At 37.3% G+C, this 19820-nt stretch overlaps 2 protein-coding genes across 3 annotated transcripts in view; both read right to left on the bottom strand.

The window, feature by feature from the left end:
* The window catches only part of LOC106720360 (partitioning defective 3 homolog), a 43226-nt gene extending 31801 nt beyond the window's left edge, over positions 1 to 11425 (bottom strand). The window contains exon 1 of the mRNA XM_014515020.2: positions 10906 to 11425. Within this exon, the coding sequence (XP_014370506.2) occupies positions 10906 to 11040 (135 nt within the window). The 5' untranslated portion in view covers positions 11041 to 11425. The remainder of the gene's footprint in view (positions 1 to 10905) is intronic.
* Positions 11426 to 15148: 3723 nt separating this feature from the next.
* LOC106720337 (Ca(2+)/calmodulin-responsive adenylate cyclase) overlaps positions 15149 to 19820 on the bottom strand; it is a 72786-nt gene continuing 68114 nt past the window's right edge. Inside the window, exons 15-22 of one of the 2 annotated variants that reach the window (XM_045677747.1) lie at positions 19371 to 19530; positions 19188 to 19271; positions 18266 to 18412; positions 17902 to 18115; positions 16512 to 17805; positions 16174 to 16407; positions 15901 to 15979; positions 15149 to 15811 (exon numbers count right to left, since the gene is read on the bottom strand). In XM_045677747.1, the coding sequence (XP_045533703.1) occupies positions 15383 to 15811; positions 15901 to 15979; positions 16174 to 16407; positions 16512 to 17805; positions 17902 to 18115; positions 18266 to 18412; positions 19188 to 19271; positions 19371 to 19530 (2641 nt within the window). In that variant the 3' untranslated portion in view covers positions 15149 to 15382. Of the gene's footprint in view, positions 15812 to 15900; positions 15980 to 16173; positions 16411 to 16511; positions 17806 to 17901; positions 18116 to 18265; positions 18413 to 19187; positions 19272 to 19370; positions 19531 to 19820 lie in introns of both variants that reach the window. The other variant, XM_014514980.2, reaches the window with a different exon arrangement.

The raw sequence follows: 19820 nt of genomic DNA, 5'->3' as shown, positions 1-19820 counted from the left end.
GTAAATAATTCAAATAATTTAATAATAATTTAATAATAAACAAAAAACAGTACTAACAGTACTGCAGGGAATTTTAACAATAGGATCATGTGACAGGTATGCGGTGCAGGCCTCGATGTTTTCAATCCGTGTCCCACTCTTACCTGCCCGGTGCTCGCTTTGTTCCACACGGAAACAAACGCAAATACAATATTACATTACCTCGTATTTAAACAAAACGTATGCGACGTGTTCACTGAACGCTAACTACAGTATTGTTTAAAGCCTTGTTAAATGCAAATAACTCTCACGAACGACTTACCCTAACAGGGTTCAGCGGTGGGAGGGTGATTTAATTCCTGTTTATGCAGCTTTTTTTAAAAAAGATGACGATTCCACATCTTGCTATCTAGGAGTAATTGTTACTAGTGTACATTGGTTGCCACAGTGCTGCCACTCTTCATTGTGGTAACATTTACAAGCGTTAAACAGGTTTTGTGTTCCGAGACAACATGTTTCTATCAGAATATGTTGACAATGAGAACGTATCAAAAATTCACATTCTATCTTTCGCTACCGATGTTAATTCAATAACCGACATATATATCTGTTCACAAAAAAATCCTAATTATTAATATATAATATATTTGTATAAATATAATTTTCATATATACATTCTAACTGTGTTGTTTCTATACAGAAAAAAAAAATAGTGAAACAAGCTATTATTATTGTTGTTTAGCATTTTTCTAACTTATCTTACATTCCGAGACTGATTTATCAGAATGAATGGCAAGTTATTTTATCTATTGCGTAACAGATAACAAACAATATAATAACAATGATGTTTAGAATTATTTCCTATCAAATAAACATCTAGGTTCTAAACAATTTCAAGTACTATGTGCCAATAAGAATTGGCGGAAAATTGAGTTAGCCGCTGCCCATTTCATTTTGTTTTTAATTTCCTGTTTCGATTCGGAAGAGGACAATTTGCATCAATCGTTCGTACGTATTATAAATCAAGGAACCGTAGAGAGGCGTTCTGTTAAAACACTAGGGATGCCTTCAGACCAGATATTATAGTTACAACTACCTATTTTATAAATTTAAAAAGTGAAATCTTTCGCACACTTTTTTAATCAATAAATTATTTGATTACGAAATTTATTCATAAATCTTACCTTATAACTCACGCCCGTAACCAAGAAGGATACCCAGAAACCATAGACCTCCATTTGATGCGATCCTGACACACCTTTCTGGCTTCTTATACAGAAACTTAGTGTATTGAGAAAAATTTACACATTTCGATATCTAAAAGTGTTTAGTTATAGTAGCATAGTGTAGTACTAAAATAATTATGAAGCTCAATACGTAATTCAGATAAGTGAAACAATAGTTGTGTGGGCGTACCACCGCGCTTTGCCATTAGAAGATTCGAGGCCGTGATCTGACGCTTTGTTCTGCCTGTGCCATTTGTAAATTTATCAAGTAATAAATATATTGCTTGTTTGTATAAGGGGTCTTCTATGGATAGAACGAAAGTCCACAAATTCCTCACGAAGATACTATTTATTACAATGTGAAATATTGGTTAGTTTTTTTTTAATAATTAGAGTGACCTGAACACATGGTCTGCACTGTTGGATCCGATCCCGGTCCTTTGATGACACTAAAGAAATTGTAAATGTTTTAGGCGTATTTTTTACGCAAAGTGTTATAATAAATTCCTTTTCCCACACGATATGAATAGCATGGATTCGGGTGTTGATTCTGTTGTCAGTCTAAAATGATAAAAATCAGTAAAATCTAATTGAAAACATTTGTAATAAAAAGGTGTTATTCGCTTATTATAAAACATTTTAGTAATATGGACCATTTACGCCTATCTTTCGCATACAGTATTTTGTGGACGTAAACTTTCATGAACTCATGTCACGATTTCAAATAAAGAAATTACCTAAAATAAACGCAAGCGAGAGAACTTGAAAGAATTCTGGTGGACAAGCATGGTAGCGGGCGATAAAATAAAAGGAAAGCAGGTAAATCGGTAACATCCGTGAAAGCGTCGCACTAGGGAACGAAGAGGGACGGGGGAGATAGGGGGCGGATTGTAAAATAGAATTCAAACTTTATATTAGCTCGTAGTTAGCGGTGAGTGCATATATCTGCAGGTGGATATCATGAGTGCCTGCTGTTAGTGGCAAAAAAGCGCGCGGGATGTGCTCCTCCATCTACGACCCGTCTATATCTAAAATTGTATTGTTCGGTACGTCTCGAACAACATTTCAAGCTCCCATAAAGTTTGGATAGTACTATACGTTTATGCCGTGCACCCTACGAAGTTACACGCGTCGTTTGACACAGTACATTCATTGACATGACAGACACTGGCCATCCGCTCTGTCCTCACAGGAATCACAGTTTGCTGAATCTTAGTATGAACGATATTTTTATATCATTCCAAATGTAGCAAGCAAACGCTTTCCCCTCTTTCAGAGAAATGATCATGTTTTTTTTCTATTTTGTTCATAAATCCATGAATCCTTAGGCTTGTATGTAGATTAATAAAAATAAATTTATAATTAATGAATTTATTGTATTTGAGAAAAATGATTACTACAAAAACAAACTCGAAATAAATAATTCTCGACAAACTTCTAACGAATATGAATCATGGAAAGTTATTTTACATTGAATCTGATTGAATTGACTGATGATTAACGCAACCTAAAACAGACGTCACAAAAAGTTCAACGAATTCCTTATTGATTAACTAGAAACGTTAACATATAAAGCTGTGGTTAATAATAACAATATTTTTGTTCATTAATGTTTCGTTTTATGTTGTTTGGTTACTACACGATCAAGTTTTCACGATCAACCTTCAACCCGGTCTAGGATTCGTAAAGATCTAAGGGGCGATTAAAAATTAATGTAACGTCTATATAAAAAAAGGAAGTAAGTTTGAAATTAAAAATGTATTTTAGAAAGAACATGCTTTCACGCTACCTGACGGAACGAATTAAAGCATCCTATTAATATTAAACAGGTACATGTTCCAGGTAAGGAAGGACCAATTCAAATCTTTCCCTCTCTTTCTAATGTCTAATGTATTTTTTACAGATAGCTGCTCCTTCACAATGATTTGAAAGAGATTTTTTGAAGAATAGATTACAAGAATTGTAGTAAAACTATTATGTAACATCTATTTGTGTTTAACAATAATGCAGGTAAACAAAGAGAATACTAGCTGTCGGCCGCGAATCCGTACGCGCGGAATTAAAGACAAAAAAACATAATAAGTAGCCAATGTGTTCTTCCAGACTATGATCTACATCTATGCCAAATTTCATCGAGTTTCGTTGAGCCATCCTGGAGATACATTCAAACAAACATCCATCCAACCATTCATCTAAACATTCGCATTTATAATGTTAGTAAGATTGTTTGCAATAGTTTGGTTTTAAATTACTTCGTAGATACTGCACCCTGATCCGGAAATGAACTTAACACCTGTCACGTCATCCCAAACAAGTCAGGTCAAAATCATGTTCATGTAACCCGTTTTGATGTTATAAAAATTGTGTTTTACATTGATGTAAGTTTATTCCTTCACAGTAATAGTTCTTGAAGGAGCAATATCCCGTACGTTTAAATTGGATGACGCATTTCTTTAGCATTACAACAATATACTTCGTCATATATACTTGCCGTGAAGTACATGTATAATTCAATCGTCACTCCAACAGTCAACAAATAAATACATAATTTAATACACTTATAACAAAATTGAACTGGAATTGACTAGACTACAGCGTTAGCAAGCGGGAATGGAAACATGTTTCTATGCGAAAAATAAAAGAAATCTAGTCATAGATCTGCATCACAAACTAGCTACGTGTATTAAATCGAGGCAGTGTGAGGCAAGTGGCCGATTGACCTTGCTAGTGCAAAAACTGTGATTTTGAGTTATAACAAGTCAACAAATATTATTGACTACATTTTGTATTAGCCATTGTATCATGAGTGTTTTTATAATTCCAAATACAATAGAAGATTAGTGTTTGTACACCACTTTTACCGTCACACCTAGAGTATGACTGTAGGTTTCTCGTACAGAAAACCCACGTCATTATTATTAAATATTTAACGACTGTGTAGCAGTTAATGCTAACTTAATCTAATTTGGCATACCTTAATAGAAATCACAATAAAACCTTTTGTACGGTTGTATTTTAGACACGTGTTTTGATATAGTAGGTACAACGAAGCTCGACTCCATCTTAGTTCAAAGCGAGCCATAACTCCTAGTTCGTAATTTATGACGCATGCCCATTATATACTCTAAGTTATCTGAACTAATCAAGATTATAGAGTTACAAAGACACCGCTAGTTATACGTGACCTAAAAATAAAAATAACTATTGTACCTCTATATAATTATAATGAGCTATACAAAAACCGGGACACTTTGTGCCACACTCAAAGACGTTAAGTGGTCATTAAGGGTTCCCATTTTACAGATTTATTATGATGCGATACTTTTTTTAATTTTCTACCTGTTCCTTGAGTAATTTAAATAAAAAATGAAACAAATTTGTATTTATAATAAATATTAAGCTTACTTACTTACGATTTGTGCTTTAATGAAAGTTAAATTTTGCAACATACATTTTAATAAACATCAACTTCGTAATACAAAGAAATTATATACTTGATTATGCTATTAATTATATTTTCCCTGTCATCGAATGAACTAAGTTAAATTTATTCAAAGTCTTTACGACGACGCGACGGCGACATAGAGAAACGAAACCATAAAAGTTTTTTTTTTAAATCTCACGTTAAAACTTAAGTTAAAAATGTATTCCTTGTGTTAAATTCCTGCTTTAAAATAATGTGATGAATAAAAACTAAAAAATTACATGTGATTATTTTTAATGCATAACATAGCATAATCTATTAAGTAAATATACATGTATCAAATATGCAAACATATGCTAGAATGCACATAGTTCTTGCATATTGAATACTGTTTATTTGTATTTTAAACATAATTAAATGTTAAACATTTATTAGATAAGTTCATGCTAATTAATCAATTATAAAACTTTACCACAAATGGACATCGAAACAAGGATTCATGGTTTAAATAGCATATGAAACATAAATTAGTTATCAGTTATATACATGTATCACATAAAAATTATAGTGCCATCCAAACTTTATGGATGCTCACAATTTTGCACAAGACGCTGCGCATAAAACAAATTTGCGGAAGCAGAGTACATCTGCACTTGTAGCTAACTACTAACTGTTATAAAAAATGAATCTTGTTATACCAAAGTCTGACTATACCAGCAGTGAATTCGTGAATCAGTGACCGTGCGTTGTTTACCAACGTGTAGTGTGCGAGTTATCATACGCGGGTTGTTCGCTGTGACTCACGCGAGTACTGGATTCGATGTCCGCCTATTAATCGACATTTCCTTTAAATTATAAACTGTATGTTGTGATGTGAAAAACATTATGCAAATAATCTTTATAAAACTCATAGGAAGAATTTAAATTCAATGCTGACTACTCTTTGTTTCTGTAACTAATTGAGGAAACCAAAAAAACTCGATTAAAATGAGTCTTTAAGATACCTATATATAAGACACTGAACTAAACTCTCATAGACAATTCTGGATAAATATCGGTGTGTTGTGATTTAGTTCATCATTTGAATTTCATAGATTAACGTACTATAAACTATTATATGACATACTAAATTAAGATATTCGCATATCGACAACAAAGATTTACATCCTGATCGTTTTTGTATAAAGTATGAGGCAGTGACAAAGCCACAACGTTGTGTAATTATACGTGTACAGAGCGAAGCGCGTGCGTTGCATTTTGCATGCAGTTGGGAAGTATCCACTGTCCACTACAGTCGCACGTTTACCTATGCAAATCCCTATACAATATGACAAATTTGTAATGACACACTTACTCGTAATTATTGCTTTAATAGCCTAACATAGTCTTTTAGTTTATCATTTCACCAGGTCACTCCGTCCGCGCGGAATTAAAAAAAACTTAATTAGTATTTGTTCCTTCAGGTTATGTTCTACATCTATGCCAATTTTTATCGAGAACATCAATCCATTCAAATATTTGCATTTATAATTTATATACACACTCGCTAAGAAGCGAATACTGAGAATGAAGTACCTAGCAATAATACAATATAAAATTATGTATTAAGATTTACTATTGCTACATGACTTTGTTTTTCTCGCTGTCAGTTTATAAAAGGTTTGTCTGGTTTTTACGTAGACCTACAAAGGATAGAAACACGCTGCAACTCAATAAATCATCATCTAAACCTTCGTTTTTAGAAATCTAGATAGCTAGAAGGATTGATAGCAATTTACGTTGATATTAAAAAAGTTTTCCGCTTGCGCAATAGATGGAAAGTAGATTTAATCACCTATAATATAGTGTGCATTCGCCACACGATGAAACTTGATTGCCAACTTTCTTCAACAGTTAATAGCCAATATAAAATCATTCGTTATTTTAATTAAAAGTTTGCTTCCTTGCATTTTTAATGTATTGTAATAGATAAAGTGGTGTAGAGGTCGTAGCACACTTACACGACTCTGCTCCCACCCGGCAAAAAGAGTATAATTTAATTATGGGCTTTAAGTATTGCTCTTTAGATATATTTTACATTAGCATCATAAATTAGCAGACAGCTCGCTGTTAGCGAGCTTACCGCCGTCAGACTGCTCGGTAGTTGACGCCTCGCTGGCCGCACGTCGTAGATGAGCGACCGGTGCGGTGTCCGCGCGCTCACAGCAAGCAGTTGCCGCGCCGTCGGCGCTGTCGCCGCTCAGTCGGTCAGTATCTAAAGTCCAAGCGAGAGCGGTCGGCGGGTGGATAGCTGGCCGTCTGCTAGCTGTCGCCGCATGGACTGCTGGGTGCCTGCTAGCTGTCACCGCGTGGACTGTGAGCAGTCGTCTTAGTTTAGGGCGGTGTTGGGTGGGAGCGGTGTTGGAGCAGAGTCGTTTAAGTGTGCTACGACCTTTAGTGTGCTACGACCTTAACGCAACACAAAATAACATCAAACAAAACTCATGGGAATCATCTAGTTATATAAAATATAAAACTAGGTATCGCTCAAGTGTGTATATTTGAATCGTTTTGAAACCTGATCCTAGTCTTATAAGGTGTTCACATCCGCTAGGAGGCGCTGACGTTTATCTAAACGAGGTGGCAGTTTCTACGAAGTGGGACCACACCGAGCCTGCAATATGATGCATTGGAATTAACTACTACATACACAAGTGACTAATGTTACAAAAGAATATAGAGCATAACAAGTTCAGTGCTCGTGTTCATATTAACGTAGGTGTACACTGCCAAAACGTAATATGCGATAAGTAGCCATGTTGTTTTGAATTGCAGGCGTATTAAAAACAATTATAGTAGACTACAAGTAATAATAAGGATATAATTTTTGATAAAATGTATTATATACATGATAAGTAAATAAATTAATATGGTAAGAATAATCTACAACTTGTGTCGTAAGAATTTTTTCATTATTCCGCAATTTATGCCGTTTTTGTATTTTACACATAAAAATATGATTAAATAAGGTAAACTAGTTTGAAATAGATATGAATCTTGTTCTCGGTAATATAAATTACGTGTGCTTTTTATGGAAACGCTAATACAATTTGTACTAATGTTATAGTGGATAGATTTATTTGATAGTAATAAAATCTCTTAAACAGAATACGTTTTAACATTTCTCTCACCATCAGATGTTTACATTATCGGAGAGGTGCACTTACTATTGAATCAAATCCAACGCAAAGAAACATAAAATTGATCAACAGTAAGCAAGAGATTAAAAATGCTATTTCTTTGAGAAGTTATATATTATAGGATTATAGATTGCTAATAAAATGCGTTTTGCTAACATAAGTGATACATTAATGAATTCAATGACGTTTTAAATTTCAATCTCACTGTCTGTGTGGCATGTCGCTACGAACTTCAAGTGAATACGGCCCACTTACCTAATTAAAGTTGCTTGATAAGATTGCAATGTAGGTACGAACAGACACTATTTAAGTGTTTTATTTCCTCAATCGTGTTGAAATATATATATTTATTAACATTATCAACTATTAATAAATTTAACAAGTTGCAAACTAAACAGTTAAGCAATATAGTACTTAATATTGAAATACATAGGCACACAAATAAAAAGAAAGGTTTAAAGTTGATTTTCAAATTAAACATTCTGGGTCAACGTTTTTGCAAGATAAACGTTGAAACACAAAATATATGTCTGCAACATGTGCGAACCATAGGGATTGGGAACAAAGAAAAAACTGCTCAAGAGATTCGGACAAATTCACTACATTTATCCACTTGACAAGAATGCCGACATATGGCGCCATGGGAAGATTGGCACTCTGATATTACCACGATACAAAAGTTTAATGGCTAAGTTTAACAAAAATAAATAATTTGTTAATTTTAAGTAGGTACATGTGCAAGCAGAACTTCCTACATGGATAAATGTTTGAGGGAGTGAAATTTCGAAGTAGTCAAGTACGATTTTAAAAATACATATGTATATAATTTTTTAATCAAAAACTATTAATCATTATTACTTCATAAAATACTAAACCTAATATTTTATTTGTAATTGAAACGCAATAATGTAGGTACAATTTCACATTTATATTCAGACAATTATTTTGTTATCAGTATTCATGTGAGTAAGCCCATACATATAATAAACTTTATATAGATGTAAGTAAGAATGGTATGTCATTTTTCTGAGAACCGGTTGATAGACGATATCCATACAGAACGTAGCACAATGGAGATTTGAAGGCGGGCGGTGGCTGGCATGCAGCGTGCCCGGCCACGCCATGCCGCGCCACAACGGAACCATTGTTTACGATTTTAGAATTCCGACCGGTTTAGCGAATTCGAAGCAATAAAACATTCACGGAATTTCGAGTAAAAAACAAAACTCTAATAAGCAATCATCATAATGAATGCGGTTTTGAGATACTGAAGTGTTTATAATGTGTCTGAAATATGTCAAGACTAAAGGAACTTTATCATGTTCTTTGCAACAGGATATATATCCAATATTTAACAATGTATTCTTACTACGACACAGTGATCTAGATGTCTATAGCTTATTATAGCTCCGTCGAAGTGCAAACAAACCGTTTACCACTCATTAACTCAAGCTCGCGACCTTTTAAATTGAGAAATAGCAGGCGCGGGCGGCCAATCATGCGCAAACATTTGCCCAAACTACACCAACTCAACTTGTGCAATAAGTACTGTATATGGGCAAATACGGATGGAATTTCGCATTTAACTGAATAACTGATAAATAATACTACTGGTAACTAACTGACAGGAAAATGCTAGTTCGTCACTTTTGAACATTATTAAGATCTAAGAAAAGAATCTGAAAAGAGGAGAGAAAAAAAATTGATAGTCAGAAATCGACGACGTTGAAGTACTCTTTTGTCCAAGAATCACTTTTGGTAACAGCGCCAGAGAAGTAAGTAAAAGGGTTAAATAGTATGCTATCCTTGTCACCTTCCAAAGATCACGAGAGGTTTTTGTGATATCAGTTATTGAGCCTAGAGAATCAAGGTTGACAAGCTAATTTTCGAAAGCTTAATCAATGTAATAGTTTTATAGAGTAGTTTTCTGTATTAAATACACTTTTGCGCTTATTGACTGACAACAAAAATAGCCGTAATGGTAGGTCACGTAATTTAAAGGGCCAATAACCGTTCGAGGCCACCTTCAATCATTAAAATTTCAGGGACATGATTCGAATCATTGAATTGATATATTTACGCAATTTGTATGTTAAAGTGAAGCCTCATATCTGGCATATTTGCGCTAGTGTCGAGTTGCGATGGTGTCGTAAAGGTGGTGGCAAGGTCGACGGCTTCCTACATGGCAGCGAGTGGCATTCGTAGCCCCTGTCACAGCAGTGCAGGTGAATGGGAACATCTAGCTTTCATTATTTTAAAATTAACTAAATTAAATCTTACTTATAAATGCGAGTGTTTAGATGGATGGATGGGTGGATTAATTGATGATTGTTAGAAAGTATCTGAATAGGCTCAACGGATCTTGATGAAATTTGGTCTGGAACGAACAACAATAACAATAGGCTACTTATTAAGTTTTCATTTTAATTCCGCGCGAACAGAGTTGTGGGCAACACTAGTTGTTAGCAATAAAGCTAGTTAACTTAATTTTCTAATACTACTGACCATCAATTTGAATTCTGTAGTAAAAGTCATAACAAAGCTTAGCATGTGCATCGTTAATGTCCGACACGTGATTGAGTTTTCCATTTCTTTTTTAACATATAGCTACTACGATGTTTGATTGAGACACCAAACACTGCAATCTAGGGAAAGTATGACATTTTGTTTTGAAATTCAAGCAATTCGAGCGTGAATCTAGTTTGACCGCATCGACCAAGCACCGCTAATGCATGTTGTCTATTCAGAATTGATACATTGCCGCGAAAGTGGTTCTTGCTCGGCTTAAGTCGTGCATTCCACAGCAAAAAGATCATGTTCTAAGCAAAAACATAATGCCTTTTGAGATTAACCATTATAGACTTACCTAGTTCAACACATAATTATGCAGTGAGGTAAATACAATTACGTATGTTATTAAAATGAACGTACAGTAAATGCATGTGTGCACTTTGTTAGACAGTCAACTATTACATCGAAAATACGTTTCCGCTTACATATACAAATTGACAACAAAAGCAAGGACGAGCGTTCAGTAAAAACACGAAAAACCGCGCGAAAACTGGATAGTTTTGCTTGTGTAGTGAATAGTACTGACCTGTCCGGTGGCTTTCTTATAGCGATGTGTGGCTTCCCGTACAAGATCCCTGACGAGTAGGTCGCCGGCGCCACAGGGCACCAGCACCCGCACGGATCCAAAACACACCGTCACCTTCATATTCATAGTACACATACTATGATTCACAGAGAACACCGCGCCTCGCACTTCATCTCGCACCGACACAAACACAGTTCAACACGGACAATTAGTTTGTTAAAAAAACTTATAGCACATCACTCACTACCTGAAGCACATGGAGGTGGCCCTACGCCGTACAGTTGGTCACGAAGAACCGTTGAAACAAAAAGGACAATAGCCCAAGTCGGATCGTGTGTTTTCATAGCGTTGCCGTCGTCGTCCTCACTGTTTATTGTACACACACACGATTCATATTTAAATATTACACATTTATAGGAGATTTCATTCAGTAATAAAAGTGATAAGATTACGCGAGAGTCGAATGTCGCGGCGCACAACTAAACGGCATCAACGACCGTTGCAAGAGACATGAATAAGAATTCGTTTGGTATTAGCGTGAGCGTGGCGGGACGGGTGAGGGGGGCGAGCGGCGCGACCGGTTCCCGCCGGTAGCCAATGGGCGGCGGCGGTGCGGCGCGGCGGCGGCAGGCAGCTGTGTGCCGTGGTGTTGTGCTCGCGTCATACCTGCCTTCCTCACCTCACTCATGTCCCGTAATTATTTCCCTATGTTCCATCTAGCTTTTTTTTTTTTGTAAATAAAATTCACAACAAACTTTAGATTACCTATTTTTTTTTGTAATCTACGGCTATCTACATTATTCAACTAACATAATTTAAATTTAGTTTTTTCAGGGTATAAAAAAGTATTTGCTTCGATTCTCGATATAATAAATACCTCTATCATTTTTATCGAAACTTTAAGCACGTATCCAACGAGTTAGGTCTCATACTGTTGCATTATTTTAAGGTATTTGATGATTAGTATGCGGAAGACGCGCTCGAGCCGGGATCTTCATACATGACTGGCAAACTTATGAGCATCATCATACATATAGATGTTAAGGTTTCATAAAGTTCTTAAGGCTTTATAGAAATAAGTTTATTCATTTAATATGCACTAGAAGTTGACAAGTCTGGCGATCTCTTGTGTCGGAGGCCAAGACCCACTTTGGGTAGCTGCGCCAGCGGAGTAAGTAAGAAGTTGCCAGCGACTTACAGCCTGACATAGGTAGGCTTTTTAATTGCGTGTCCGGCCAAAATAAACGGTTTTCCGGCTTTTGTTAGGATTTTTACATTTCCCAAACGAGAGTGTATCTATTACCTATTAATACTGAGACAAAATCCTAAATAATATAGGGTGTCCGACCTTTCCCACATGTCCGGCCAAACTGGCTGGTCTGTCCGGCTAGTAGGTTTGGCGACCTGGCAACCCTACGGAGATAGTGTAGTTTCCCAACAGTGAAAGAATTTTTCATATCGGTTCAGTAGTTTCAGACCCTAATCAATGCAAACAAACAAACAATCAAATATCTCCTCTTTATAATATGTATTACTATAGACAAGTGAATAATGCACGAATACCTTTTCACCGTCGTATCTTATAGGGAAGGTACAAAGGTATTTTCATTATTTGGGTATCATATTTAATTGTCCATAACCTAACGTTAACCTCAATAATTACTGCTTTCTGCGTTAGGAAAATAATATAATCAGTTCATGTTTTTATTTTTTTTAATGTAATTAATATTGCTCAATTGAATCCAAATAAATAAAATACAGAATAGGTCATAATCCTTATTGTTACAAGGGTATTTACAATATCATATTAACGAAATAAGATTGGTGTAGTTAGGTACTTGCATTGCTATTTATACGCTATATAGGATAAGAATTCAAAAACCCTCTACTTATTAATAATACGTATTTACATTAGAACACAGTACAATCTTGTGGTTCCATTTTCATTTTTACCAGAAAAAAATTGTAACAATTTTAATATTATTTTTGATTTTATAATTTCTACGTTCTACAGAATTGGCTGAGTACAATAATGCCAAAAATATATAAATATGCATGTAAGTCAGTAGTTACATTTATATTTTTATAAAGCCTTGCTTGTGTTTGGCACGATACATATATATATTATAATTTTTTTTATTAAAAACAACAAGATACCAAATTAGATTCGTCCAAAAATAACCACTGTTTATAAACGAATATGCAATAGCGGTTGAAAGAATAACGATATTTACACAGATTAAGAAACTGTATATGTGACAGCGCACATGTCAGTGCAACAACTTACAAATTAATCAGTCCAGTACTACAGCACATCATGTCCTCGACTCCATCGTAAGTTTTAAAGATGAACACATTCCCTTTTGAATTTTAAATTGTTAACAACCCTTCCGCAATCGATCGTATAGTTCTCGGAATCCTGTTTAACCGGAGTGAAGTTAGGTAAAGACAGAAGTGTCAAATTATTAATTTCTCTAAGAGTAATTTTAAGTCTAAAATGTAGAAATTTTACATGGAATGAGCAAGACTAAAGCAAACGATTTAGGAATTGCTGTCGGAAACGGCAAAACAAGATCTTTTGAGTAACTTATAACTTATTGTCTACTTCGGTTACTAAAATTTTCGAGTCGTGTTTTATGACCAACTTCACCCCGATTAGTTAATATAGCGAATATTATATATATTATAACGGTTACATTAAAAAGTTCTGAAAATCAATTTGCTTAACATCATAAGACCTCACACGAATTTATATATAAGTCATCATTTATAAAATACATTAAATACAGGCTAGTTGAAAGGCACCGAACGCCTGTTAATATATAATGAACCACTATTTTAAAATATATATATTAACTATACTCTCAATACCAAGGCAAAAATTATGTAAACAATACTGTGTCGACATGAATTACAATAACTACGTCCATTTTGTGTTTCGCGATTAACGCATTGATTGAAGTTGAGTCATACACAGCAATGGAAACAATAGCAATAAGTACTCTCGCCCTAAAACTATAACAGTATCCTCGAGTCAAGTCAGAAGCGAGAATTATTTAAAATCAATTACACTTAATATCTATTATACGAAATTGACAATTATTATTAAAGTTTGTATCCCATTTTGGAGCATATTTTACAACAAATATTCACTAAATGATGTTTTTTTTGGTTGTACTATTTTTTTTAGTTTTAGTTTATTTTTAATTATATTGTTTATCTACAACTGTCCAAAATGTGGCACTGTATTATTACAATGTTTAATTATTCTTTAATATTTGAATACTAAATATAATTATATGCAAAAAAATAAAATAAATGTCGAGAGCTTTACTAAATACAGAAAATATTATGAGGTATTTGGTCACATAATTTGTGACTTAAAATAATTGTAATGATTGTAACGATAAAGTAAATTTTTATTTTTATATAATGGCACGATGTCATGAAAGAATAAAGTGCAGAAAATAAGAGATGACGTGACTAGACAAGAAAATATTAGAATAAAATGTTATTGTCAACGGGGATGGGATATAAATCAGTTGGTCGTTTTTTAAGTTCAGTTGAGTTATGAAATAAGTCTATTGAATTTTAAAAATGAATTATTTTGTGCCACTGCATATATTTAGGTTGGTATAAATAATTTACACTACTTCATGTCAGATATGAAACAAATAGGATACAAGTTTTAAATAACAACACTTTTTAAAGGACAATCAATACAACTTATTTGGATCTATGGTAACCGCTAATTAATAAGTATTGAAATGCAAAATTCTTATAACATTATGTACTATTAACAGTATATTATATATTCATTATAGTTGAAACGATACATTGTACAGGTTAGGGGCCAGCCCTTATATACTGACTCACAGATATTGGTCGCTAGAAAACTCCCTACAACATTATCACAAGATAAATGACGAATAATTCTAAGTGAGAGCACCTTACAATTGTAGAGATCATGCGTACCGTAACTCTGGGAGCCGTCACACGGCGACTGTACAACAATATACAGCCTAACATAACTACATACATATTGACAATTTACATTTAATACATAGTTTGTAGGAAGGTAAAAGAGAAATAAAATGTCATATTCGATTTTAAATATCATTAATATTAAACTGTGCACTCATTTCTAGAATACCAAAGATTAAAATACATACAAGTTCGGACATGAAATTATCTTCATTTAACTTTAATATAACTGATTGATAATTCAGACCTATACCCAGTGTATATGTATTTAAATCTTTGGCATCGACATGCAACTCGATGAAATTCAAACAAATCGATTTCTAACAACAAATTTTGAGTATTTTCTTTTAGAGAGCCAACAAAACGCTTTATCTTTGGATCCTTTATATCGTCTACGATATATCACAACACTTTACGAAGCATACGCATGATAAAGTACAAGTTTGTCCAAAAGTATTGAAAGCAACAAGCATGCCACCGCCACAAGTGTTCACTAAACGTCACTCTCGCCGTCAGTAACGTGTGCAGGTTGGCCGAAGTTCCTCGTTATAGATTCGCTGACGGTTCGTATGTTCGCCAAATATCTGTGCGCGGGCTCATCCGAGTCGTATATCGCGCTGAGGCTCTCGAGGGAGACCAGCGCCTCGGAGTCGAGGAGGCGGGAGGAGGCGCGGGAGGATACGTCATCGTCGCGGTCGAAGTAGCACGAGTTGACGTCACTGAGAGCCGCCTCTGCATCCGTGAGGCCCGCCTCGTTCAGCATGGAGACGTTCTCGAGCGCGGGGTCGTCGGTGGTGTAGCCCGTACTCTCCGGCTGCCCGCCCTCCCCCTCGCCCTCCCCGTCGCCCTCGGAGCACGAGGAGCTCCACTCCGACTGACTCTCCCCGTACAGATTCAACTCTCTGTGATTCGAAGTCGTCACCTGTTTTAAAAGAAAAATAAACTTTAGAAGTGTTGACGTAAGTGGATTGTTTATGTCGTTACTTAATTAAATGTGGAGTGAATACGTACCCGGTTATGTAGTCGCTCCTGTGCCTCGTTTTCCTGTTTTTCTTTGGTACTGCTATCGATTTTTCTATCGAAGGTGCCGCTGTTAAAAGCAAACAAAATATATCGTGGACATTTCGAACCGTTGCCATAAGAACTTATGCAAGAAAAATATATATAAAAACAGTTTTTTTATCTTATTTTTTTGATGACAGTATGTTTTTGTAAGAATGTTTCGGCATTGCGTGAAGTGAAACCTACATTTAGTATTCAATATTTTTGTATATGGTGTCTCACCCAGGCGTGTTGTCGCGCGAGGGCAGGCACACGACGACGTCAGTGGGCAGGACGCCGGGGAAGTCGGCGTGGGCGTGGGCGTGGGCATGCGACGGCGCGGGTGGGGGTGGGTGCGTGGGCGCGGGGCTGGGCTCGCGGCGCGCCAGCTGCGCGATGGCCGCTAGCCCCACCGCGTGCAGCGGACTGCTGTTGTTGTTGGCGCTGCGCCCCACCTCCAGCGACGAGTTCTGACTCCTATTGGGTTGATATTCGTTATAATAACTTTTTTAGTAAAATTCGAATTGTTCAGAGAAAACACAACTAACTTTTAAGTTATTTTTGAATTTTTATTATCTTACCTAAGTTCGAGGTTCAGATCCTTTCTTTCATTTTTAGGAGGATTGTTCATAATAATATTTTTATCGTCGAGCAGCCTCTGTATTTCTCTCTCGAAGGGCGGCACGCAGGCGACGTCGGCAGGGCTGCGTTTGCTGAACACCTCCCTGCCGTCGTGGTTCAGATGCTTCAAGTTGGTCGGCCGACTGCCGGAGCTGGAGAACGAGTTGGTCCTCGGCGCCAGGCGACTGGACACGTCCTTCTTGTCGGTCTGACTGCAGCTATCTCGTTTTGCAGAAGTTTGGAGCATGTTTAGTATACTGCGATGCAACTTTTCCTCCTCCTTTTGATAGCCGATGTCGTCGAGAATCTTGTCTTCCATAACCGGTTTGTTGGAGATTTTATGTTTCGCGTATATTTCGTTAATAACATTAGCGGTCGGTTTGTTCGTGCGGACGACGGGGTAGTCGTAGGCGGAGGTGATGTCGTTGCGCTGGGGGCGGGCGGGCGGCAGCCAGGCGGCGGGGCGCGGCGGCGAGGGCGAGGCGTCCGTGGTGCGCGAGTAGCTCTCGTCGGAGGAGCTGAGGCTGGGCGAGCGAGTCAGAGAGCTGAGCTCGTCGGCGGACGAGTGGACTCGAGGGCTCCGCGCTAGGGGCAAGCTCTCGCTCGACCGCGGCCTCGGCAGTCTCGTGGGCGGTCTTCTTTTGTGTACCACCGGGGGCCTCGGCTCCTGCGGCCGCGGCCACGGCGGCACCAGGGCTCGCGGCGGCGGCCACCTGGGGTTGGCGGAGATCCCGTGGGGCGGAGGCGGGGGTGGGTTGTCGTCTTGATCTTTGTTTCGACGTCCCTTCGTCCCTTTATGATTATTTCCATTTTGTTGTCCATTGGGAGGCAGGAGGGGCTCGTTTTCTCCCGAGCCCGTGGTCTCCCGCAGCGGCGGCAGCCTGGAGGGCTGTGCGGCGGCGCGCCTCGCGGAGTTCTGCAGCATGGCGAGCGGTGTGGCGACGCCGCCGTACGCCGACGGCGGGTTCTGAGGTTGGCCGTTGGAATTGTTCTGACCGCTGCCGTTGTCTAGCGTTCGGTCCGTTAAAAAGTAAGTCGTCATTTCACCCTTGCCTTTCACTTTCACTTTACCTCGACAGACGAACTGATATGGCATGTCCTTTAACACTTGGTAGACTTCTTCGGTGACCTGCGTGTGGTTCGGGAGGCCGGTGGAATCCATTCGTGAAGCTACATTGACGGTATTGCCCCAGATGTCATACTGTGGTTTTCGGGCACCTATAACTCCAGCGACGACGGGTCCGACGTTTATTCCTAATGAAAAAGGTAAAAATGAGTAAATTACACAAGTACAGTTAAAAATTGAATTCAAAGAATTTAATACATATTTGTATTCAAGTTTAAACTTACCAACACGCAGCATGAAGTTATTGTAAGAGTTGTCGTTTATATCTTTCAACTTGTCTCGCATCGCAAACACAAATTCCACAAGGGTCGCCATATGTTTCCTGGTGCTGGGATCGTCCGTCATCTTCTTGTCAGGAATGAGGCCGACGGCTGCCATGTACGTTGATCCAACTGTTTTGATTTTATCTATTGGACTGAAACGGTCTTCACCTAAGAGCTGTAAGAAATTAATTTAAAGAAAATCTTTAATTATATGAATTAGCAAATAATAAACTTCAATGAAAAAAATGTTTCCTCTTTTGAAGGGTCCATCGAACGTCTATCGAATCTTTTATCCGTTTTATCAGTATGTAAGTATCGTATTTACCTCATCAAAATCGGCGATGATTTCATTGAGCAGCCGGAGACACTCCATGCCCTGGTTGTTGCCGTCCAGCTCCATGTAGAACTCGTGGTAGTTGGTGATGGAGGCGAAGACGACGCCCACGCGCTGGTACGACTGGTGGTAGAGGTCCTGCCAACCACGTGTCTTGTCACCCCCCACAATCCCACCACACGTCAGGACTAAGTGACAATCTTACTACTACTATGTCTATTTTGTTTTGTTCAGTGTTTATGTTGTTTTGCATCTGTTATTTTTCATTTTGCACATATTAAATTATACATTTTGATATTTTTACTAAAACATTTCAACGTATATTTAAATCTAACGACATTTTATGCAAAAAAAATATTGTTTCACTATTTATTATTATCTATTTTTTATTATAAAAAATTGTCACTTGCTCCTTTTAGTGTGTATAGTGCAAGGTGAAGCAAGCATTAATATCTGAATGATGAATTGATTAAATGGAATGGATCCATGGATTTGTATGGAAAGTAGCGATTAGCGTGAATGTGTGTTAAATGTGCATGCGCAGTAAAATACGTTAAATAAAAATATATCCATTTTCCCCAATGCCAATATTAGAAAATAAATGCAATGTAACTAGGGTTGCCAGGTCGCCAAACCTACTAGTCAGACAGACCAGCCAGTTGGCCGGACATTTGGGTAGAAAGCTCAGACATCCTGTATTATTTAGAATTTTGTCTCAGTATTAATAGGTACACTCTCTTTTGGGAAATGTAAAAGCCTAACAAAAGCCGGACAACCGTTTATTTTGGCCGGGCCGGACCTACCTATGTCCGGCTTTATCCGGACGCCTGGCAACGCTAAATGTAGCTATATAAAATTTGTGACAAAGATATATATATATATATATATATATACATATATATGAAATACTTACCATGTTAGTTCTGAACTGGTTGTCTAAGAAATGTGTCGCCACGTGCGCAGGCAGCAAGTTGAACAATATCCTCTTGTTTGATGCCTACAACAAAATGTGTTGTCATCTCACTCACTCTCAGTAATAAAATCAGAGACAGATGTATACTTTAGTGCAGGTGCGTCAGTGAAAGCCGCCTGTTACCTGTAGCGCGTCCATGTCCCTCTTCTCGTCGCGCGCCTGCGCCTGCCAGAGGAAGTCGAGTCGCGCCGTCCACTCTGTCTGTCGCGCGTGCAGCAACACTCCCACAGCCAGCAGTAAGGACCACAGGCACATCGACCACGCCGACCCCACCACTCCCACACTACACATACAAACAACGCACACGTATTCTAAATTCTTACAGATATGGATAACTGGTTGTTAATCATACTAATATAATAAATGCGAATATTTAGATGGATGGTTGGATGTTTGTTTTTTTTAAGGTATCTCTGGAATGGCTCAACGAATCTTGATGAAATTTGGCACAGATGTAGAACATAGTCTGGAAGAACACATAGGCTAACTTATAACGTTTTTTTATGCCGCGCGGATGGTGTCGCAGGCGACAGCTAGTGCTACTTATTTTCTTTGTTTACTAGCATTATTGTT

Source organism: Papilio machaon, chromosome 4 (genome assembly GCF_912999745.1).
Source record: "Papilio machaon chromosome 4, ilPapMach1.1, whole genome shotgun sequence".
In the NCBI taxonomy this organism is placed as follows: Eukaryota; Metazoa; Arthropoda; class Insecta; order Lepidoptera; family Papilionidae; genus Papilio; species Papilio machaon.
This window is presented reverse-complemented; position numbering and strand designations above follow the sequence as displayed.